General features: G+C 37.9%; 1 protein-coding gene across 3 annotated transcripts in view; it reads left to right on the top strand.

Annotated features, from left to right (window-relative positions):
* cgnl1 (cingulin-like 1) overlaps positions 1–24,611 on the top strand; it is a 68,795-nt gene that overhangs the window by 15,023 nt on the left and 29,161 nt on the right. For all 3 annotated transcript variants that reach the window (XM_018092419.2, XM_018092417.2, XM_018092418.2), the window contains exons 2-8: positions 844–2,395; positions 14,600–14,694; positions 15,475–15,568; positions 19,197–19,292; positions 19,623–19,768; positions 21,795–21,933; positions 22,788–23,000. In XM_018092419.2, coding sequence (XP_017947908.2) covers positions 863–2,395; positions 14,600–14,694; positions 15,475–15,568; positions 19,197–19,292; positions 19,623–19,768; positions 21,795–21,933; positions 22,788–23,000 — 2,316 coding nt within the window. In that variant the 5' untranslated portion in view covers positions 844–862. The remainder of the gene's footprint in view (positions 1–843; positions 2,396–14,599; positions 14,695–15,474; positions 15,569–19,196; positions 19,293–19,622; positions 19,769–21,794; positions 21,934–22,787; positions 23,001–24,611) is intronic.

The following is a 24,611-nucleotide window of genomic DNA, read 5'->3' as shown; positions in this document are numbered from 1 at the left end:
TTTCCATAATGCCTCACTCCTGCACAGACACCCAGACCAAACTGAACATGCTCAGTTAGTAAGACTATGAGTCAGCTTCCTGCTGATTGGCTCAGATCCACATTCCTAAGGGCTCTGGCACACGGGGAGATTAGTCGCCCGCAACAAAACTCCATGTTCACGGGCGACTAATCCCACCGGCGAAAATGTAAATCGCCGGTGGGATGGCATACGCGGTGGCGCGATTTGAGTGAAATCGCGCCGCCGCGTATGCCATCCCACCGGTGATTTACATTTTCGCCGGTGGGACGGCATTTCGGAGGGATTAGTCGCCCGAGACACAGGAGATTTGTCGCGGGCGACTTATCTCCCCGTGTGCCAGAGCCCTAAGGGAGGAAGTGAGTTCTTAGCATTCTTGAGGGAGAGGGGAGCAGGAAAGAGCAGAGAACAGAAAGCTGCGTGTCTATGGCACAGGAATTACAGACACAACTAATCTTTTTTTCAGAGAATTCAGTGCAGGGTTTCTGTGAGTGCTTATGGCTGTATTTACATAGACCTTTCTGATAAATCTTACTTAGTTTTTACCTTTCTTTCTCCTTTAATAGTTACATAAATTCAACCCAGTTTCATTATATTTGCAGTGCCAAGCCCATGACCCAGTATCCTGGTGATGCCATTTTTTGTTTTTCAAAGTGCTACATTTGATTTAAGGGCAGCAAGCCTAGCTGCCTAAATACAGTCACCCTTATACAATTTATTTTCCTCTGATCACCCCTTCAGTGATCCTGTTTAAGAGATTGCCCTCTTGACAACACAGTTCATTGCATAGGAAAATTTGTAATAATGTCCTCCTCTGTTTTTCAGCTGACACGTAATCGATAAAATGGATTCACGCTTTGATGGTTTAAGATATATTCAACAGGACTGTGGTGTTCTCCACCAAAGAAGTGATGAACGGCCTCAAAAGCTTAGAAATTCACACAATATTAAAGAAGGCACTTATGGTGTAAGTATTAGGGTCCAGGGAATAGATGGTCACCCCTACATTGTTTTAAATAATAAAGAAGGACATTTGTCAGAAAATGACTACTCATCAGACCGTTGTTCCCAGTCCTTAAAAAGGCCTGCAGTTATATCCAGTGAAAACTCATTTCCTGAAAATCCATTTGAAGCATCTGTTCGCAATACAAATAAAACACAGTATATAAATTCTGGAAATGGATTCAAAGGTAGAACTGTAAAACAATCAAACTTGCTAAATTTCCAGAAGCATCCAGAACTTTTAAAACCATATGATCCAGATGAACACAGACGAAATGAAGACAATTTGCCCAATAATCAATGCAAAATACCTGCTGTAGAGGAACCAAAGAAAAATCATAAACTTTCTGGTTCCTGTAATAAGGGGATTTCAGCTACATATTCGAGTATCAAATATGTGGATACACCAAAATACGAAGACAAGGAAGCATCACTTAATCAAACAACTAAGCAAGACATCCAAAGCAAAATATCAGTGGATAACAAAAGCATTTTAAGCAGCCCAGGTGATACTTCTACCTCAGAGTCTTTCTCATCAAGTAACGGTTCACTGTCTAGTAAACACTCAACTGCTTATGTGGAGGCCAAAAAATCAAGGCCAGATGTTCTTCAGTTTAGGAGACAGGATTCTGCAGGTGCAGTTGAAGGATCGCGCTCACGTAGATCATCTGGATCCTCAACTGCAACTTCTCAGTCTTTTCAGAAATTTTTGCTCGATGAACAAGAAGATGCTTTGTATGCAGATAATGTGAACCGTCATGAAAACAGAAGGTATATTCCTTTCGTACCAGGAACAGGTCGTGACATTGACACTGACTGTATTTTGGGAGTAGATGAGTTGATTGAAAAGTTTGATAGGAATATTTCCATGCAGAGGAGAGGTAGGTCTGCCAAACGAAACAGAATTCATCCAGAAGACCGCAAAAGGGCAAGAAGTGTTGACAGTGCATTTCCATTTGGCCTTCAAAGTAATTCAGAATATTTAAATGAGTTCAGTAAAAGTTTGGGAAAGTCAAATGAACATTTACTGAAACCCTCCAAAATCTGCCCGCAAAAATCACTCACTCAGTACTACAAAATGTCCTTTAAGAGACAGAACACAACAGGGAGCCTTGTTTCTCAGCCCTCTCTGCTTGATAATGCCCAGAGCAAAGTTTATGGATCCTTGCAGAATCAGAAGGAAAAAAACACTAATGCAGATGAACCAGACAGCATATCCTACCTTTCATCCACTTTGCCAAGCAGAGGTAAAAAGTATGATGATGTAAAAATGATTAAATCGACTCTACAGTTAAAGGACTGCATTTCTAGCCCACCACGGGAGGGGATAAGGAGAGCTGCAGCTACGATGCAGGGCTCATCTCAAGTTGCTCAGGTAAGTGCAAAGTGTACTGCAATTACATGATTATTATTTCCTTATGTTGTCTCAACACAGAAAAATAGGTTTTTGCAATAAAATATCACACTTTATTTTAAAGATGTACAATTGGAAATAAGAAACTTATAAATGTAACACATTATATAAAATATATATACTTCTTAAATATATCTATTTAAAAAAAAAAAAAAAAAAAAAAGACACAGAGAAAGCGCTTGTTAAGATATATTGATAGCCTAGTGCTGCTCTGTGATGGTGTTATCCAAACACTTGTTATTAAATGAGTTCCTCTCAAGGCAACTTCCGTGATTTCACTGAGATTGTGCTGCCGCGTATGCCAATCCCACCGATGATTTACATTTTTACCGGTGGGATAGCATTTTGGGGAGATTAGTCGCGAACAGGGAGATTTATCACGGGTGACTAATCTCCCCGTGTGCCAGAGCCCTTAAACAACCCACAACAGAACACTGTGTTATCTAGGTAAATAGTGCTTATGTATATACAATGCACAAACCAATGTTTGAGTCTCTATAACCCAAGAAAAGGAGGAACTCTGGCCATTCTGGCAGTGTCTTGTGCATGGGAAGGTAGGCTGAAAAATAAAGTCTTCGGTGGGACACTGCTGATTGCAACCCATAGTTTATGACAGATTGCTTGCTTAATAGTTGTTCAATGTTACTTTTAAAGGGGACATATTGTGTAAAACACAAAAAAAAACCAAGGTTGCAGTGTATTAAAATATAGCAGGGATGTTTTTCAGGCTGATTTATTGAACCTACTACTCCTACCCATGTGTTCCACTTAAAGGAACAGTAACACAAAAAAATGAAAGTGTTTTACAGTAATTAAAATGTAATGTATAATTGCCCTGTGCTAGTAAAACTGGTAAGTTTGCAACAGAAACGCTACTATAGTTTATATAAATGAGCTGCTATGTCAACATGGGGGCAGCCATTGAAGTTGGGAAAAAGGAGAAAAGGCACAGGCACATAGCAGATAACAGATAAGCTTTGTAGAATATATTGGGGTTTTATCTGTTATCTGCTATGTGCCTGTGCCTTTTCTCCTGTAAATGGCTGCCCCCATGGCTACACAGAAGCTTTATTTATATAAACTATAGTAGTCTTTCTAAGGAAAACACACCAGTTGTACCAGTACAGGGCAGCATTACATTATATAGTAATTACTTTTATACACTTTCATTTTTTGATGTTACTGTCCCTTTAATGCTGCCCCCTTTCCCAGGCTATGCAAGGGGGACAGGAGCACACTGCACTGTAGAACAGGAACCAATTGGCAGCTAGCTAGACCGAATAGGGAACTGAAGCCTATCTTTGCTTGTGGGACTGCATGGCTGTTTTTTTCGACAAGGACCATAAGGACACCGACCCGTTATTTCGAATACAGACAGGGACCATAGCAGATCTATAGGGAGATTTAATAAAGGTGCCATTATTGAAATTAATTATAATTTTTAGCTCAGAGTGAAACCAACACCATATATTATTCAGTTTGGCCTACAATACAAGTAGATGCTGTGCCATGACTCATGCTCAGACATCTCTATTCCCCTAAAGTTTGCATTGGCAGATGACCTTTTCAGGCTGGACTGGCCAACTGCAGTATACATGTAATAGAATTAAAAAAAATCTTCAATTGGATATGCCACCGTGATCCGGCATGCATACTCAGGCAGATAGGATGTTGAAAAATGGTCAAACTGTCCTACCGAAATGTGATCATGTATAACATTTCTTAACATTTCTTAATAAGCTCATCACTGGAGTCTTGGAAAAAGAGATAAATGTATGCATGCTCTGGTGGTGAGAAAGCTATAAAGCAATAAAACGCTTTAAAACTAACCAATGCAATAAATAAATAAATATTGATTTGCAATATTTTACATTTAATAGCAGGGTCGGACTGGGGGGTGCAGGGCCCACCGGGGCTCCCGCCCCAGGGGCCCTGCAGGTGCCCCGGCGGGGCCCCCTAACCCCCCGCAGGGCCCCCGCCTGACGTCCTCCCCGAGCACATATAAATTGAACGCGTCGGGGAGGAACAGTCAGTAGGGGGAGCGCCGGCAAAGGTCGGACTGGGCCGCTGGGGCCCACCGGGATTTTTCCCGGCGGCCCAGTCCGATCCTGTTTAATAGTTTCTTTTTCCAATTGCAATTATTAAATGACAACTATCAACATCCTGATGAAAAAGTGACAATACTGTAATAGGACTTTTAACTGGGATACAATATTTTTTCCAAAGGTAAAGTGCTGTAGCAGATCAGTAGCCCCCGACCTTGAAAAAAAAATTGTGCAAATTGACAAACTTTATATGCATTTTGTTTATAGCTTGGTGTTTTGATGGATGTCCTTTTGTGTTTTTTTTACTTAAAGTAACAAAGATGGTTTGTTTCAGCAGCTAAAACTTGGCCACTTTGCAGAGAGCAACACATTTCTTTTCATCACAATGAACCTTCATAAACTCGCCTAGTGCAGACACCCAGAATAGCTGCTGTGACCCCAATCATTTTAATAAAGGCCTTGTCAGTCTCATTAATCAGCTTACTGCTTTCTCTTTATCTGAATACTATTGGGCTTTTAGCCATTAAGACAAGAATTTCTTTGTGCATAATTAAGTTCTGCTTCATTGTCTGTATAGGTCATAAAAATTAAATCAGTGGCAAGTTTTTTCTTTTAAAACTGTAAATATAAAAGACTTGAGATGCAGAAGTAACAATGTCAGTTTTTTCTTAGTTTTAAACAAATTATAACAGTTATTGTCCCTCAGACAAAATTACATTTTAGTAAAATGGAAATTTTTGGGTCACTCTCCCTTTCCTACTGCTTTTACAAAGATCCTTTGTGAAACTACTGATTACGGGTAACTCAAAACATGATAGTTATAGCCTGCACATAATTTGAAGGAAAAAAAAAAAAAACCCCCAAATATGTATGTGTGTGTGTGTATATATGTAATATATATATAGAAGAAATCCAGAAGCCGCACTCACAGGTCTTAAGTTGAAAAAAGAAATCTTTATTGCCAGGAGAGTGAACTAACGTTTCGGCTGTTACACCAGCCTTTGTCAAAGTTAAAACTACCAGTACAAACAGCCATAAATACAGTGAATGGCGGGAAATTGAACAAGACGTGAAAAAAACCCCGTGTGTGACGTGTGCATTATTCGGACGTGTGCCTTGACGTGACCAACCCACAACAAAAACACATAATCTTTAAACATTAAAGATTTGTGTTTTTGTTGTGGGTTGGTCACGTCAAGGCACACGTCCCGAATAATGCACACGTCACACACGGGGTTTTTTTCACGTCTTGTTCAATTTCCCGCCACTCACTCTATTTATGGCTGTTTGTTCTGGTAGTTTTAACTTTGACAAAGGCTGGTGTAACAGCCGAAACGTTAGTTCACTCTCCTGGCAATAAAGATTTCGTTTTTCAACTTAAGACCTGTGAGTGCGGCTTCTGGATTTCTTCTGTACATGCTGATCGAACACTGCACCCAGGCAACCAAAGTGTGTTGTTTCGTGAGTGCCGGCAGTCTCCTTTCTCGTGTAATATCTATATATATATATATATATATATATATATATATATATATATATATATATATATACATACATACATACATACATACATAACAAATTCTCATGGTCTTTGAGACCCTTATCTTTCACTAGTGTGTGTAGTGCCATCTTTTTTTTTTCTCGCAGCTTTGCAGTTAGTTATAGTCCTAATGTTGAAAAAGTAGCTGTAGGAAAAGTCTGCTTTGTCTTAATTTTTATTTGTAGTTTTCTAGATTTTATGAGTTAAACAGTAAGGCTAAATCGATTAAAAAAAACCCAAAAAACTCCAAAAAAAAAAACCTTTTCTATCATCAACACACAATGTAATTCTATGCAACTTTACATTGTTTTAAAACCAGGAGTAAGCACAGAGAACAGAAAGGGATACACAAATACTTTTAAATGCAAATACATTTACAAATAACTATAGGAAATAATGTGTATTTGGGTATTTGACAGTTGCTGAAGTTGGTGTTTTTATTATACAAAATATTTTGGAAGACTAGATGTATTTGCTCTGTAAACCTGTGACAGCAAAATCCTGTTTAAAAGTAAACAATGTTAGACTAATTTGCAGCTCCTATAGGGAACCCAAATGGCAGTTTGTTTTGCTCCGTTTATTACAGGTTATATTATAAAAGCAGACATTTAATTGCATGCAATGCTATAGATAACTGTAATTTAGTACCTGTATTCGTAAATGGGACAGTGTAACAGGTCATACACCTAGTTAGGCACATCACAAAGGAGAAAATTACATAAGTCCATGGATCAGTCATTAATGATTTTTTTAAAATTATAATAAATGTCTTTATTGCAGGAGTGACACCCTCATTATTAAATACAACCAGTGAATCACTCATTACCGACTCATTTGGCAGGGAATTCATTAATGTTACTGCCCTTACAGTAAATAATTTGTTCCTGTGGCTTAGCTAAGAGCTCATGTTGTTCATTTTTAATGGGTGTTGTCATATGCACCATTATAGGTATGGAAAGATAGGTTGAATAATATGAGCTCACCTTGCATATAGTTTTATATATAGTAGACACATAATAAACACATGGGACAGTTTTAATCATCGTGGCCTTTGCTTGGATTGAATTTTTAAAAAACAAAAAAAACAAAAACATCTGATTAGTCAAAACAGGAATCTGCTTGGCCAGTGATCTCCTTTTGATCTTTCATGGAGTCACTGGATGACCTATTGGCTAAGTCATTGGATTGGTATTTGCTTTATAGATAAAACATTTATATAATGAGTGGGTCTTTAAGTATATGGTCACACATTATGGTCACACATTAGCTGCAAATTATATATACCTGTGTACAATTTCTGCTGATCAGCGCAAACAGGTGGTCGTATGAAGTGGGTTTGCACTTGGACCCAGAAAGCTGGTGTGAATGGGGGTAGAAAGTCTGAGATGTAATAAATATTCTCTTTGAAGGCAGATATATACAGATAAATGCATCAACCAAGCAGCTGCAGTTAAAAAAAAAAAAAAAATGCTTGGCACAAACTCTGGATTATTTCTAAGCATGCTTTTAAAGCTAATAGTATGTTGCAGAGACATTAGAACCTGGTACTGGTTAGAAATGTGTTACATGTTGTTCCTTCCTCATGCCTTTGCTAACCAGATGCAAATTTAGAAACTGGCACAAATTATTCATATAAGAAAATGCAGGCATTTCATTTGTCATAGCACTGCCAATATGACAGCTGTGTAAATTTACTAGAATATCTAAAACAGAAACCCGGGTTTTGGAGATTTGGAAGTCTATCAGACAAAGTCTGGGAATTACCTCTGTTGTTCTGTTTTGGAACCTTTAAGTTTTCCAACAGGAATAGAACCATTCTTTCTGTGATGTCTTTTTTTCCTCCCCCATAATGCAAACAGTGAACTAAATGTAACTGATTCATTAACCCCCAACACAATCCTATCTAGCACTGACAGAGTTGGCTGGAGGGGTGGAGTAGCACAGAAATGCTTTCTGTCTTTCAGGAAGTACTGGTAAGTGGGTTGGTCTGTCCTCCACCCTTGTATGTGTGAGAACTGAAATGATAGTCATTTGGGTGGGGTGAGGATTAACTATGTTGCCTTTCAGATAGAGAAAAATGACACAACATATTTGTAATGCTTGCCTTTTGACATTAAAAAAAATATATAGAAAATAAGCTGTAATAAAAACTTTGTACATATTGGTGATAACACAAATCCTAACTTGTCTACAGGTTAAAGTGCTACCTGCACCAACTGTTGCTATGCTGGTGCTTTCATACTACTTTGGAATATACATTTTTAATTGAATATATTATAATAACCAATATACACAAACTACTAAGTCATAAGGCTGAACATTTAACCTAAATCAAACATGTTTTTATAACGAGTAAAATTATGTAAAACAATATACTTGGGTGAATTGTGGCCTTCAGTTCCCACTCTTTTAGTATAAGTAAGGTATAATATAATTCCTTATATAGACAAGCCCCAAAAAGGACAAATTACCATCCTGCTTGAGGGATAGAGGACAGTGTATGGAAAAGCAGGACTGTCCTTCCTAAAGGAGGACTTCTGGCCACCCTAGTGTAAGGTTGTGAGGTAAAAGTCTCTGTATTGGCTCCACTTTTATTTAGCCTGTTCATTAATCACTTTGAGTAAGTCAGTAAAAGCAATAATGTGTATACCAATGACACAAAAATATGCAGAACTATGGAATCCATACAGGATCTGTGGATGGGGAGTTTAGTGGCAGATGAGATCAGGGGCTAGACAAAATAGTATTGTTTCCCTTAACCTGAGTGTGGGCTCTATTAGCCTGCATTGCCAAAGAGGGAAACCATTTTGCTATGGTAGATGTCTTTTTATCAACGCATGGGGTAATGATATACCATTGTATCACTCTGATATCCACATTGTATCATGTGTGGCCACGTGTGAATTTCAACATTCCACTGATTGGTGGGCTGTGCATTTTCAACTTTGCACAATGTCCTGATACATTTCACCTGAATTAAGTAATTGGCTGGCCATTTTTTTTTTTGTCTGGGAGTGACTTTACAGAATAGACTCTCTTTTTAACTACTGGTATTGAAAAAACATACTTAAAGGAGAAGGAAAGGCTAATAAAGAGTTAATCTCAAGCTGCAGGCATACCTTCAGTTCTCTCAAAAGTGCCCTTAAGTTTCCCAGTATTTCACCTGTTCAGATGATCAGAAGCCAAACAGGAAGAAAAAACGCTGAGCTGTGTAAATAAAGTTCCATTAATGCCTCACTCCTGCACTGAGAACCAGACTGATGTACATGCTCAGTTTGTAAGACTATGAGGAAGCTTCCTGCTGATTGGCTCAGATCCACATTCCTAAGAGTGAGTTCTTAGCATTCTTGAGTGGAGCAGGAGAGAGGAGAGTGCTGCATGTCTCTGGCACAGGAAAACGGACACAACAAATCTTTTGACAGAGAACTCAATGCAGCGTTTCTGTGAGTGCACAGTAGGAGGAGGATAGTAGATCACAGCCCTTCATATACAGTGGCTTGCAAAAGTATTCGGCCCCCTTGAACTTTTCCTTATTTTGTCACATTACAGCCACAAACATGAACCAATTTTATTGGAATTCCACGTGAAACACCAATACAAAGTGGTGTACACGTGAGAAGTGGAACGAAAATCATACATGATTCCAAACATTTTTTACAAATAAATAACTGCAAAGTGGGATGTGCGTAATTATTCAGCCCCCTTTGGTCTGATTGCAGTCAGTTGCCCATAGACATTGCCTGATGAGTGCTAATGACTAAATAGAGTGCACCTGTGTGTAATCTAATGTCAGTACAAATACAGCTGCTCTGTGACGGCCTCAGAGGTTGTTTAAGAGAATATTGGGAGCAACAACACCATGAAGTCCAAAGAACACACCAGACAGGTCAGGGATAAAGTTATTGAGAAATTTAAAGCAGGCTTAGGCTACAAAAAGATTTCCAAAGCCTTGAACATCCCACGGAGGACTGTTCAAGCGATCATTCAGAAATGGAAGGAGTATGGCACAACTGTAAACATACCAAGACAAGGCTGTCCACCTAAACTCACAGGCCGAACAAGGAGAGCGCTGATCAGAAATGCAGGCAAGAGGCCCATGGTGACTCTGGACGAGCTGCAGAGATCTACAGCTCAGGTGGGGGAATCTGTCCATAGAACAACTATTTGTCGTGCACTGCACAAAGTTGGCCTTTATGGAAGAGTGGTAAGAAGAAAGCCATTGTTAACAGAAAACCATAAGAAGTCCCGTTTGCAGTTTGCCACAAGCCATGTGGGGGACACAGCAAACATGTGGAAGAAGGTGCTCTGGTCAGATGAGACCAAAATGGAACTTTTTGGCCAAAATGCAAAATGCTATGTGTGGCGGAAAACTAACACTGCACATCACTCTGAACACACCATCCCCACTGTCAAATATGGTGGTGGCAGCATCATGCTCTGGGGGTGCTTCTCTTCAGCAGGGACAGGGAAGCTGGTCAGAGTTGATGGGAAGATGGATGGAGCCAAATACAGGGCAATCTTGAAAGAAAACCTCTTGGAGTCTGCAAAAGACTTGAGACTGTGGCGGAGGTTCACCTTCCAGCAGGACAACGACCCTAAACATAAAGCCAGGGCAACAATGGAATGGTTTAAAACAAAACATATCCATGTGTTAGAATGGCCCAGTCAAAGTCCAGATCTAAATCCAATCGAGAATCTGTGGCAAGATCTGAAAACTGCTGGTCACAAACGCTGTCCATCTAATCTGACTGAGCTGGAGCTGTTTTGCAAAGAAGAATGGGCAAGGATTTCAGTCTCTAGATGTGCAAAGCTGGTAGAGACATACCCTAAAAGACTGGCAGCTGTAATTGCAGCAAAAGGTGGTTCTACAAAGTATTGACTCAGGGGGCTGAATAATTACGCACATCCCACTTTGCAGTTATTTATTTGTAAAAAATGTTTGGAATCGTGTATGATTTTCGTTCCACTTCTCACGTGTACACCACTTTGTATTGTTCTTTCACGTGGAATTCCAATAAAATTGATTCATGTTTGTGGCTGTAATGTGACAAAATGTGGAAAAGTTCAAGGGGGCCGAATACTTTAGCAAGCCACTGTACACAAGAAAAGACAGGCTCCAGTTCCATATTAGGTCCACCAAGTTGCTGACTGGTTCCTATCCTACACTGCTAAGTGCCATTGGCTCCTCTGCATTGCCTGGGAAACGAGCTAGCAGGAAGTGAAACATATGGGCGGGACTAATATGGATTAAGCCAAATTGTCAATAAATCAGTCCGGAACACAACTTTTCTCAGCACATTCCTTCTATATTTAGAGGAGTATGCACTGGCATATTCTTATTTCCATAGTATGTCCCCTTTAAAATTGCTTTACTGGGCATGGTATATTTTCCAGATTATGTGGAAATAATGAAATAATCAAGAATAGTTAAAAAGACTTATTTCTGTATTCTACAAAAAAAGAACAGGATCTTTCTGTATAGGAACGCTGATTACCCCTTGATACTCTTTAAAAAATTGTGCTGCATTTGGTAGACACTGATGCCAGCAGGTGGGATTGGAAATGTTAACTTGTATGATCAAGATGGAAGATGAAAAAAAGGAAAGGCCAAACAAGGGGCAGGGGGTATTCTCAAGACATGGCCTCCAAAGGTAATTCAGTATACTACAGCAATTTTGACTTAGGACACTCTTTAGGACAGTACCAGCATCTTACAGATTGTTATCCAATAAAATGCACAGAAAGTAGCTTTGGTTGAGGAAGGCTGTTTGGCCACCAGGGCTGTGGAGTCGGAATCGAGGAATCCGAGTCGGAGGCAATTTTGGGTACCTGGAGTCGGCAAAAAATGAACCGACACTGACTCCTACTAAATTTAAATGGGAATAAAAAAAATAAATAAAGCAAGTTTAAATGTCCCAATTCACAAACAGTCATAATTAATTATCTGCTATAAGAATAAAGCCCAATGCAGAGCCAGTAGTTCTGTGGTTAAATGACATGTATGTCTCCTTCCTTTCCTTCAGTGAATGTATAAAATACATTAGCATATTAAAAACAGAGGAGTCGGAGTCGGAGAATTTATCTACCGACTCCACAGCCCTGTTAACCACCATAGTTAATTTTGAGAATACTGCTTCTTATTTTAAAATAATTATAATGTTCTTTACTCCTTAAATAATCACAAAGTGATCACAACATGGTCTCCTTTGAGATAATGCTACAGAGACAGCTCTATAAGGGAGTAACTAAAACGCTCAATTTTAGACGTGCAGACTTTGCCAGTATAAGGGCATCTCTGCAATGTGTCAACTGGGAAAGGCTTTTCATGGGGTTAGACACAGAAGGAAACTGGAACATCTTTAAAACATTGCTTTGCAGGTATACACAACAGTATATTCCCCTTGTAAGCAAGGAGAGGCATCGCAAAGCAAAACCTTTTATGGCTGAATAAAAAGGTTAGGGTCGAGGTTGGTAATAAAAAACGTGCTTTTAAAGCATTCAAGTTAGCTGGGACAGCAGAAACTTTCATCAGGTACAAGGAAGCAAATAAAGCATGCAAAAAAGCTATCAGGCAAGCTAAAATAGAGATGGAAAGGGATATTGCAGCTAGGAGTAAAAAGAATCCCAAATTATTTTTTAATTATGTGAATAGTAAAAAAATGAAGCAAGAAGGGGTGGGAACTTTATTATCACGGGGGGGTACGTTGGTTGATGAGAACGGGGAAAAAGCAGAAATTTTGAACTCTTATTTTTCATCTGTCTATACATCTGAGGAGCCACCTAATGAAGGCTTCCCTTTTAATATACCCAGTTCTAGTAATTTAGCTACTGACGCGTGGGTCACTCAGGAGGAAATTCAAAAGAGACTTGAACATGTAAAGGTAAACAAAGGTCCAGGACCGGATGGGATTCATCCCAGGGTATTAAATGAGCTGAGCGCTGTGATTGCCAAGCCTCTTCACATAATTTTTCAGGATTCGTTGAGGTTTGGCATGGTGCCGAGAGACTGGCGAATTGCTAATGTGGTGCCATTATTTAAAATGGATCTCGTTCTCAGCCTGAAAACTATAGGCCTGTTAGTCTGACATCAGTTGTAGGAAAGCTTCTGGAAGGGGTAATAAGGGATAGGATAGTTGAATACATTGCAGTTCACAATACTATTAGTTTGTGCCAGCATGGTTTTATGCGTAACAGATCTTGCCAGACTAATTTAGTCGCCTTTTATGAGGAGGTGAGCAGGAACCTTGATGCTGGAATGGCAGTTGATGTCATCTACTTAGATTTTGCTAAAGCGTTTGATACAGTACCTCACAGAAGGTTAATGATCAAATTGAGGAATATTGGCCTAGAACATAATATTTGTAATTGGATAGAGAACTGGCTGAAGGATAGAGTACAAAGAGTGGTGGTAAATGGAACATTTTCTAATTGGGCCAGTGTGGTTAGTGGAGTACCGCAGGGGTCAGTCTTTGGTCCTTTGCTTTTTAACTTGTTTATTGATGACCTGGAGGAGGGCATAGACAGTACTGTTTCTATTTTTGCTGATGACACTAAATTGTGCAAAACTATAAGTTCCATGCAGGATGCTGCTGCTTTGCAGAGCGATTTGACAAAATTGGAAAACTGGGCAGCAAACTGGAAAATGAGGTTCAATGTTGACAAGTGCAAAGTTATGCACTTTGGTAGGAATAATATAAACGCGAACTATCTACTGAATGGTAGTGTGTTGGGGGCATCCTTAATGGAGAAGGATCTAGGGGTTTTTGTAGATCACAAGTTGTCTAATTCCAGGCAGTGTCATTCTGTGGCTACTACAGCAAATAAAGTGCTGTCTTGTATAAAAAAGGGCATTGACTCAAGGGATGAGAACATATTTTTGCCTCTTTATAGGTCCCTGGTAAGGCCTCACCTTGAGTATGCAGTGCAGTTTTGGGCTCCAGTCCTTAAGAAGGATATTAATGAGCTGGAGAGAGTGCAGAGACGTGCAACTAAACTGGTTAAGGGGATGGAAGATTTAAGCTATGAGGTTAGACTGTCGAGGTTGGGGTTGTTTTCTCTGGAAAAGAGGCGCTTGCGAGGGGACATGATTACTCTGTACAAGTACATTAGAGGGGATTATAGGCAGTTGGGGGATGTTCTTTTTTCCCATAAAAACAATCAGCGCACCAGAGGTCACCCCTATAGATTAGAGGAACGGAGCTTCCATTTGAAGCAGCGTAGGTGGTTTTTCACGGTGAGGGCAGTGAGGCTGTGGAATGCCCTTCCTAGTGATGTGGTAATGGCAGACTCTGTTAATGCCTTTAAGAGGGGCCTGGATGAGTTTTTGAACAAGCAGAATATCCAAGGCTATTGTGATACTAATATCTACAGTTAGTATTACTGGTTGTATATATAGTTTATCTATGTGAGTGTATAGATTGGTTAGTATAGGTTGTGTGCTGGGTTTACTCGGATGGGTTGAACTTGATGGACAATGGTCTTTTTTCAACCCTATGTAACTATGTAAAGTGTTTGTAAACATTTGCAGAATTCCTGTTTTGGATTTCCGTTTCTTTAATGAAAACATTTTCCTGTTTTCAGGCGACGCCTGACCTTTTGAAGGGACAACAACAAGTTGCACTACAAACAAATGAGGAAACTGCAAAACAAATACTATTTAACTATCTAAAAGAAGGGTCAGTATATGAAACTATTGTGATAACTGCATTCTATCATCAGCATCAGTATTATACATAATTATACAAATGCTTGTATTATTATCTAAAAGCCCTATGTGCATTTGTTGTAGCACTTTGTGCGTGTTTTTTTGCTGACTCTTTGACAAATGGCCATATATAATATAAACTAACATATTTGATATTTGATAACATATTTTGAGATATATGTATATATATACATATATATACATTTTTTTCCATAGTATATTAAAAGCTAGTAACACTTTAAAGTTGAAGAGATTTTTATATATCATTTTATCTGTTGTGAATTTTCATGAAAAATGTTGCCCATTATTGCTTTTAATCTTAAGCACAAGATGTATTTTGGCATCTATGGCTGCATGATTGCAGAATTTTAAGGACCGGTTTTAGTGAGCACAGAAAGGCAAAGTAAACTATCATTTAAGTGTGAATAAGTTTTCTGTGCTTACTCTAGAAACTGCCTGGGGAAAAGTGTATTTCTTCTGTGCTGAATAGCATACAGAAAATTCACCTTGGATGTGTTTGGCTCTGCCTACATTGTTTGAAGGACTATATATGGCCATGCACAAAATGGAGCTTTTTATTGACCGTTTAAAGTGATAAACCTCTGAAAATAAAGTCACTCCATTTGTATTTTGCAGTGAAGGCTTGATATAGATTTAGCATCATTTTATTCAGACGGTAAAGGATGAATTTGTTATATTGCTTTTGTTAGTAGTGCATTGTTAATGTGTTAATATGGATATTGTGTTTTAGGAGCCCTGATAATGATGATGCAACCAAAAGAAAGGTCAACCTGGTGTTTGAAAAAATCCAGACTTTAAAATCAAGAGCTGCTAACACAGTACAGGTCAGTATTCCTGTTACATTTTATAGAAATATTAATACATACAGGTATAGGGATACCTTATCTGGAAACCCTTTATCCAGAAAGCTCTAAATTATGGGAAGGCCATCTCCCATAGACTCCATTTTAATCCATTTAAATCTTTTAAGAATTATTTGCTTTCTCTCTGTAATAACAAACCAGTGCTTGTACTTGACACCAGCTAAGATGAGGCATCCAGTAACAATCCAATTTAGTGTACTTAATCTTTAAATTATTTTGAGTAGACTTTAGGTGTGGTGATCCAAATTGCAGAAAGACCCATTTTCCAGGTCAGGTCCAAAGTATTTTAGATAACAGGTGCCATAACTGTACTTAACAAATATAGTTTTAGAAAACCTACAACTGCAAAATATGCTATTTATTCTTATTAATTTGCTAAATATCACTATATCGCGATGAATGCTATTTTTGGTATTTTTTTAATGATTTTTTAAAACACACTGTATATATTACAGTATATATATATATATATATATATATATATATATATATATATATATATATATATGCATTCATATAGTAATAAAAAATTGGAAGATATGAATATTTATTTTTGGTAACAAGGTTTACTTAACAATCTAAAGGAAGTAGCCAACTTACCATGGATATCTATTTTTTGTATTTGTGTACTTGCCATCTCTCATATAATGTATATACATCTTTATAGACTGCCCACCCTTATCTCCACAATCTACATTTTTTCCTATCTCAATCTACTCTTTTTAATTAAGGTGGCAAAATACATTGTTTTTATAGTTTAGGTGAATATATTGTAGAAGGATAGATTCAGTAATGAAATGATGCATTGGTTACTTTATTAATATAACACTTTATTGAGGTGAATACATTGATTGGAGAATTTGATAATTTAATACATCATCAGGCACGTTATTAATTAATTTTTTTAGTATTTTTTATTGATGAATTTGTGGCGAGAAAATTATATTGGGTACTTTGTTAAACGATTGTGAATATATTCTTACACTTATATGTAACCACTGAGACTATAATAGGGATTGAATTTTTTCCAATTGGGAAATATTTGATTGTGGAAGTGAGAGTGTGGTGAGAAGTGGTTGCCCAGGTGCTAATTGTTGAGACTGGGATTAAAAAAGGGTTATCTCTTCTTCTTTTAAATTTTAACAAACGAAAAGCAGGGATTAACAAAAGTCCCTACATTTCATCTATCTACCAGCACAATTGAGAATACCACCTCAGCATCTAGTCTTAATAAAAAATTATTTGAACAGTAATGAAACCAAATAGGCTTGTTTTGGCTCCAATAAGGATTTATTATATCTTAGTTGGCGTCAAGTACAAGCTACTGTCTTATAAAAAAAAAAAACCAAAGGAAATAATTTTTAAAATGTGAATTGATTAAAACTGAGTCTATGGGACATGGCCTTCCCGTAATTTGGAACTTTCTGGATAACGGGTTTCCGGATATGGGTCCCATATCTTTACTAGATATGTTTACTAGATATATTTGTGACAGCAATGGATCGGATTCAGGTTGTTTAAATGCATATTTATCCAAGGTTTGATTGCAGCCACAAAGCAGTATAAAGTGTTCTGGAATAGTGCAAAACTTGTATATGTCTGTGCCATCGTGGTGCTATAAAATTGAAACCGAAAAAAGTGGCTGTACCCACTATTAAAACCTTGTGTTTCTCAATCTGAGAAATGTTGACTTTTAGATAAAGTACCTAGATGTTGTTTTTGAATATGAAACTCTGCCGGCCAATTAATATTCCTTCATAGTTCAGTAAGTTTACATTCAGGTGACTTTAGAGCTTGTTGTGGAATTCTATGCAAGGTCATTCCTAGGTAGAAGGTTAAACGCTTAATGTTCTGGCTCTGAAACAGAAATGTCACCGACTGAGCATGGAATTACATTTAAGTGGAACACAAAATGTTTTAAGAACTTTTTAAGTATGGGAGCATGTGTTTTTGTAATAATCCAAATCTCATGACTGCTTGCTACAGCAGATTAATGAAGCCCTGGTTAGCCCATGCAGTCAAGTGTGCTACAGACACCTAATCTCTGCCTCACAATTTATATTCAATATGTCCAAGGTTAAGTGTTTTTTCTCTTTGTTCATACAGAATACTTCTTCAAGCCATTCACAGTGGACATAGGTCAGGTTGTATAGGTGACAATACACAAACAATTCCTTATTAGTTGACCTAAAAAGTAAGCTTGCTGTGGTTTAGATGAGTATATTTTAGCTAGTATCTAGCTGTCAAAATGTGAGATGTTTCCAGATTCTAAGATCTTTACAATTCGATGGCATTACCAGAGGTTTGCTGATTCAAATTGAAATTAATGTTAATGAATTTCATGTCCAGTGAAATTTTGTTAACTAAATAAGCTAAAGCCTCTGCGTACATAATAAGAGTATCTAAGTCATATTAGTACAGGTAAGGGATCTGTTATCTGGAAACCCGATATCCAGAAAGCTTCAAATTACGGAAAGCATAGACTCCATTTTAATCAAATAATTCAGATTTTTTAAATTAATTTCCCTTTTCTCTGTAAAAAAAAAAAAACAGTGCTTTGTATTTAATCCCAACTAAAATATAATTAATACTTACTGGATGCAAAATAATCCTATTGGGTTTAATTAATGTTTTATTGATTTTTTAGTAGACTTAAGGTATGAAGATCCAAATTACGGAAAGACCCCTTATCCGGAGTACCCTTGGTCCCGAGCATTCTGGATAAGGGGTCCTTTACCTGTAGACAAACAAGGTTAAGAAAATTGTGTATCAACAATACACTCTGCAAGCAAACACATTTTTGATCACCAAACCTTGTCTGTTTCATTGGGACATATCCAGGGTCGGACTGGTAGGTGAAGGGCTCACTGGGGCTGCTGCCCCACACCCCCCAAGGTGCCCCGCTGGCTACTTCCCCTGACAGGGGCTACTGCCCGACGTCCTCCCCTGTTCGCGCATAAGTGAAACAGTCAGGGGCGGGACACCTGCGGGCAGAAGAGCGCCAGCAGGGGTCGGGTCTAGGCCGCTGAGGCCCACCGGGTTTGTTAGGGCACAAACCATATGGATTTCATCTTGCCACTTACCTATGGTACCTGAAAGGTTGTGCACATATTTAACTGGGGTCTGTGATTATTCATCTAGTTTGTCTGTGGCACCCAGGGCAGCAGTTCCTTCCTGCTCTGTCTTTTAAATCATTTCTATTCTAGGTTTAACATGCCTGTTAAACAAATAATATTGTCAATTACATTCTCAATTATTTGAAAGATTATTTTTAAATGTTTAGTTGCAAATACGCATTTTGCAATATATTCTTTTAGATTGCAAGCTCTTTGGCACAGGGCCCTCTTGTATTGTCCTATTGTATTGGTTGCTTAGTATGTAATTACGTATGTTCAATGTATAGACCTATTTATTATACAGCTCTGTGGAATATGTTGGCACTAAAAAATTAATTAATGTTAGGTAATGATCTTATTTGCCCTAGAGAGATGTTAATTATGTTCTTTGCAAGAATTTTTCTTTTTGCTGACATTTTTGTTAATTTTAAAACCATTTTCTATCACAACAACTGCAACTGTTGCATTTCTAGGATCCATCTGCAGATATCAAAGTTTTACTGGAACAGAAAAAAGAACTGGAAAAGAGAGTTGCTGCTTTGCAAGAAAGACTTGATGAAGAAATTAAGGTATGAATAAGGGAGCAGTATTTCAGATCAGCTAATCTTGCTGTTGCCCCACTTTATTTACATTATTATTATTATTATTATTGTTATTTATTATTCTGTTTATGTTAGAGTCTTTCTGTTGGCTCTTCTGGTGCTTCCTGCTGTGAAGTTAAAGTTGAAGTGTCTAGTCAGAAGCTTTACAAATACAATATTTCAGACACTCCGGTAGCAATGTGCACTAATGTTACTGTTGCTTCCTAAAGGGGTTTAAAACGTAGAGCAGTGTTATGTGGTTGTTTTTATAATGTGTTCATTGAATGTCACATGAACCTGTCCTATTGATTACTGTAGAATCACAAACGTGACAAAGAAGACTCAAATACCAAAGCAAACATGAAAGACTTCCATGACCAGCTGGAGCAAAGCATGGATGAAAATCTTGTTCTTCGGAAGAGATTGGGTGAAAGTGAAAAGGAATTAAGAAAGCATCTTGATGAGTATGTTTTTGGTCAAATGCATTTATTTTTTAATATTCCTCAGGTTAATGTTAATTTGTTAAAAAGCTAGTACTTTTTGTTTCAACAAGATTTTTGGATAAGATCAAAACTGAGATGTTTGTCAAGCGAAGACAAAATTTGTTGGTTGTTGCAGAATGTAACACATGTACAGTAAATCCAAGCCTTTGTGCCTCTGCAGAGCCACACTTCACTGCAGTACTTTATGTAATGCATAATAATAATAATAAAGGCTATTTAAAAGAGAGGTCTGTTTTCTACATAAAAAAAAGAAAATATTGCAACAGAGATTGCATTTAAAATAAACTTTTTATACAGTATGTCCCCTTTAAAAAAAATAATTTGTCAGTAAATTATACTGCTCCTAAATATAGAAGGAACATGCTGGGTTTCTGGATGATTTATTGAGAAATTCCTCCCAACCCCTACTAGTCCCACCCATCTGTTCCACTTCCTACTGCCCCTTTACGTGTTTGTGCTGCCAGTGGCACTCAGCACACTGCACTGTAGAATAGGAACCAATCAGCAGCTAGGCTGACCCGATAGGAAGCTGAAACCTGTCTTTGCTTGTGTGACTGGATGGCTATGATTGTCTTATCCCACTCGTACTGTGCTTGTATAGAGAGCTCCACTAAAGTGGCCATTTTTAAAGATAATAATGTTTAACCCAAAGTAAAACCAGAGCCATATATTTATTATTGCCTACAAGATTAGGGAGGGTTGTACTTTATGCTATATGTCTCCTTTAGGCAAGAACTCATTAAACAATCTTTAGGCACACTTTTTTTTTTACTTCCTGTATATAGTGAATATAACAGCTGTGAGGGGGAACCCATATACAACCCCTCCTAAGTACCTAAGTATTCAATTCAATAGTTAAACCTTTAAGCCACAGGTTTATTATGGGCAAAACATGACACACAACACCTTTTTACTGCACTTTGCTCATTGCTTTGTTATAAATGAGTACTTTTGTAAGAAACAATCTAGGAAAATGTAGGAACTGAACAATATGTGCTCTGTCTACATATATAGCATCATTGCCATTTTATATTCCAGCTTTTGTAGTGGTTTACTAATCACTGTAGTAATGACCTATCATCATAGACTTCATTTATAACTATTTCTTTTGAAGACCTGGTAGCTTAAAATAATTGTTTTCAGCGATGCGTACAGCCGGAGCGCATATATAGAAAAACGAAAAATATATACAGTAGTGCAACAACGTATGTGCAGAGAAGAACCCTTATCACCAAAAAAAAATATAAAAGTAAAAAGGAAAATTAGTGCTCGTTTAATTTACACTCACACCAAAGTGCAATACTGCTAACTGCTTACCAGATTGCACTTTGGTGTGAGTGTAAATTAAACGAGCACTAATTTTCCTTTTTACTTTTATATTTTTTTTTGGTGATAAGGGTTCTTCTCTGCACATACGTTGTTGCACTACTGTATATATTTTTCGTTTTTCTATATATGCGCTCCGGCTGTACGCATCGCTGAATTCGTTTTGGGACCCAGTCAAAGGGGTTGATCTAAAGCGGAGCTGCAGGAAAGAAACGTTATACACACATGATTTGATATATGATTCACACAAGATTGGAAATTACATCACATCTAGAGCGCCGAGGACTTTGGTATTGTATATACCTCACTATAAAATAATTGTTTTGGTTGTTATCAGGGCTCAATGTGTAGAGGTGGTACCCAGTTACCAGGTATTTTGCAGCTCAGTGGCTTGCTTCTTTGCTTCCTTTAGGAAGGAAAGTACCTTGACAGTTAAAGAGGCATTTGGGCAGCTCCAAGAGCTAGCGGTGACCTTTCTAAGTAAGGTGCATAGCCAGAGAAACTCAACCTAAAGGGACCAAATTGGGAGTTTAAATCTGCCCATGTGTAGCCAGCATTAAAGAAATGTTCTTATATATCCATCTGTTCTTTTGTAGATGTAAAACAGAATAAAGTATTTACTATTTTTACTTTGAATGCCTGTCCATTTTGTTCTTGCTAGATTGTTTGAACTGAAGATGGAACAAGAGCAGTATCAGACGGAGATCAGAGACCTGCAGGAACAGTTGTCAGAAATGCACGATGAATTGGATAATGCCAAGAGCTCTGTTGATGATGGGGAAAGGGAAGCATTTATAGAGGTTATTAATATAAACAAACTAAGAAATATGTTATAAGTGTTCTCACTGTGTATCAGTCATGCTGCATGCCTGATTTGCTTTCGTTACTTTATGTGCAGTAGAATGATCAAAGCTATTTTGTGATTGGTTGCTATGAGTTTATGCACTGGGATAAATTTCATCATAAGTTAACGAGACACTGTCATTATCTGTGCAAGGAAATCACCATAAAAAGCACCTTCAATTTATTTTCAAGATTTAAGCCTTCAAGTAAGCGCCAGAGCTTGTTTTATATAGTACTTACTGCCTAATCAGCATCATCCATTAATTATTATAGGGCTTGTTCATGCCAGTGGTGTTTTTCTACTTTTGGGTGCTGCTCCAGTCAGCACTTCCTTGTGTAGACACAGCCGTAATTATTATATTACATCCCTTGTGATTGGGTCTAGAGGATTTTAAATTCTATCTTTGCAGAATCATGCAAATATTAGAATGTCTTGCTTGCTTCAATGGCTATGAAGCAATCAGACCTGGGCCTGTACTGGACACTTGGCAGCTAAATTGGCCGGAGATCTACCTATTTTAATGTCTCAGTAAGTACAGGCAACAAACATTATTTACCGATTTGAGCCCTTTAGACCAATTTGCCAGCTTATCTGCCCGTGTATGGGACCCGCCCTGCCGGACAGGTGTTGATCGGGTAGTTTTCCCATTGGATCTGAGGGCCCCTATGCCAATCATTGTAATTCGATCAGGGCCAAATGATTGAATTAACCCTGATATCACCCACCATAAGTGGGCATATAGAGAGGAGATCTGCTCACTTGGCAATGTGTTACTTTTGTTTATATTTTCCATTCTAATGTACATCCTAGGAGCTGATGCAAATGAAACAAAGTTTTCAAGAGGTCTTGTTGGCTAAAGAAGAGCAGGAAGACTTATTAAGGAAACGGGAGCGTGAACTTACTGCACTGAAAGGAGCACTGAAGGAAGAGGTAGCAACTCATGACCAGGAACTTGATAAGCTCAAGGAGCAGTATGATAAGGAGCTGAAAAGCATCAGAGACAATCTGACTGCAGCAGTAAAGGTGAGCTATGATGTTTTAAGTGTATATTTATGCAGCGCAGGTTCTTTATAGGAATTGCACATGCAGCATTTTATTGCTCAGAATGCCCCAAAAATAACCTTTCATACAAAAGCATTTGGACTGCCTGCAAGCATGTCGGTAATAGCAATGGTGAGCATTTTTGTGTGATTATGCTCTTTGAAATTCATTCTCTTGGCAATCTTAAAGGAACAGTAACACCAAAAAATGAACGTGTATAAAAGTAACTAAAATATAATGTGCTGCTGCCCTGCACTGGTAAAAGTTGTGTGTTTACTTCAGAAAGTCTACTATAATTTATATAAATAAGATGCTATGTAGCCATGGAGGCAGCCATTCAAATGAGAAAAGGCACAGGCACATAGCAGATAACAGATAAGTTCTGTAGAATACAATAGTGTTTTATCTGTTATCTGCTATGTAACCTGTGCCTTTTCTCCTTTTTTTCAGCTTGAATGGCTGCCCCCATGGCTACACAGCAGCTTATTATATAAATTATAGTAGTGTTACTGTAGCAAACACACCAGTTTTACCAGTGCAGGGCAACTGTGCATTATATTTTTATTACTTTAAAGCTCTTTCATTTTTTGGTGTTACTGTTCCTTTAATGCTTTGTTGTGAGAGTGTAACATTTTTATCCTAACCAGGGATACCTTAGAGAAGATTCTGTGAGGATCCAAACCTTGGTGAAACTGTTTGATCTCAATATACTATGTAGCATTATACTGAGTGTTTGTAATTCTTCAGTGATTCTCCCTCTTCTGTGCTTTACCCTTATTAAAACCCAGTCCACCTGAATCATTAAAAATGAAACCCTCCCTGCCCACAGTTGTCAAATTTACAGATAAGAGGACCAATATGCCAATACCCTTGGTTTCAGAATAATATGTAGGATAGGTAGGTGTCTGGACAATCTGTCTTTATAATGTCTCAGTGGCATGATCTACTCGGCTTTGCCTTATGTCACATGTGGCTTTGTCTCTGCGGCAGAGAAACCACTGGTGTACTCCTATCCACATCTGTACAGTTAACACTGACTGTATATGTGTCGTTGCTCACATGAGGCAGATTTCAGCCTAAAATCGCACATTTTGGGCCAAACCTGCCCCATATGTGCACTGACAGTGCTTGCAGAAAATCTGTTTTTGCCATAGATTTAGTCAGTTTGCACAAAGAAAGCTAAATCTGAGAGAATTTTGTTGCAGTAATATGGTGCACCTATGTGGATTTGTACCTAGTATAAGATCAACAAAACTGAATGTTTAGGGAGTTTACGCTGTGTCACCCAGATATGACTGGTTAATAATTACACAGCCTTCACACTCCTAAAGCACCAAAATAATTATGTAAATTCCCATTTATATATTAACTCCTTCTAACTTGTAATCACCTGAAATGCTGTTGTTACTTATATAATAAGTCCTTGCCGTGTTAAATTTGTTAAAATTATACATTGGAAAAATGACTGCCCTCTCCCTCAAAGACAAGCTTTGGGGATAGAACAGTGCAGAGTCCATCAAATCAAACTGTGTTCAACTGAATAACTAAAAATGTATATATGTGTGTGTGTAATATAACACGTGTGTGTGTGTA

This window comes from Xenopus tropicalis, chromosome 3 (genome assembly GCF_000004195.4).
Source record: "Xenopus tropicalis strain Nigerian chromosome 3, UCB_Xtro_10.0, whole genome shotgun sequence".
NCBI classification, from domain to species: Eukaryota; Metazoa; Chordata; class Amphibia; order Anura; family Pipidae; genus Xenopus; species Xenopus tropicalis.
The sequence above is the reverse complement of the archived record's forward strand: the minus strand, read 5'-3'. Positions and strand labels throughout refer to the sequence as shown.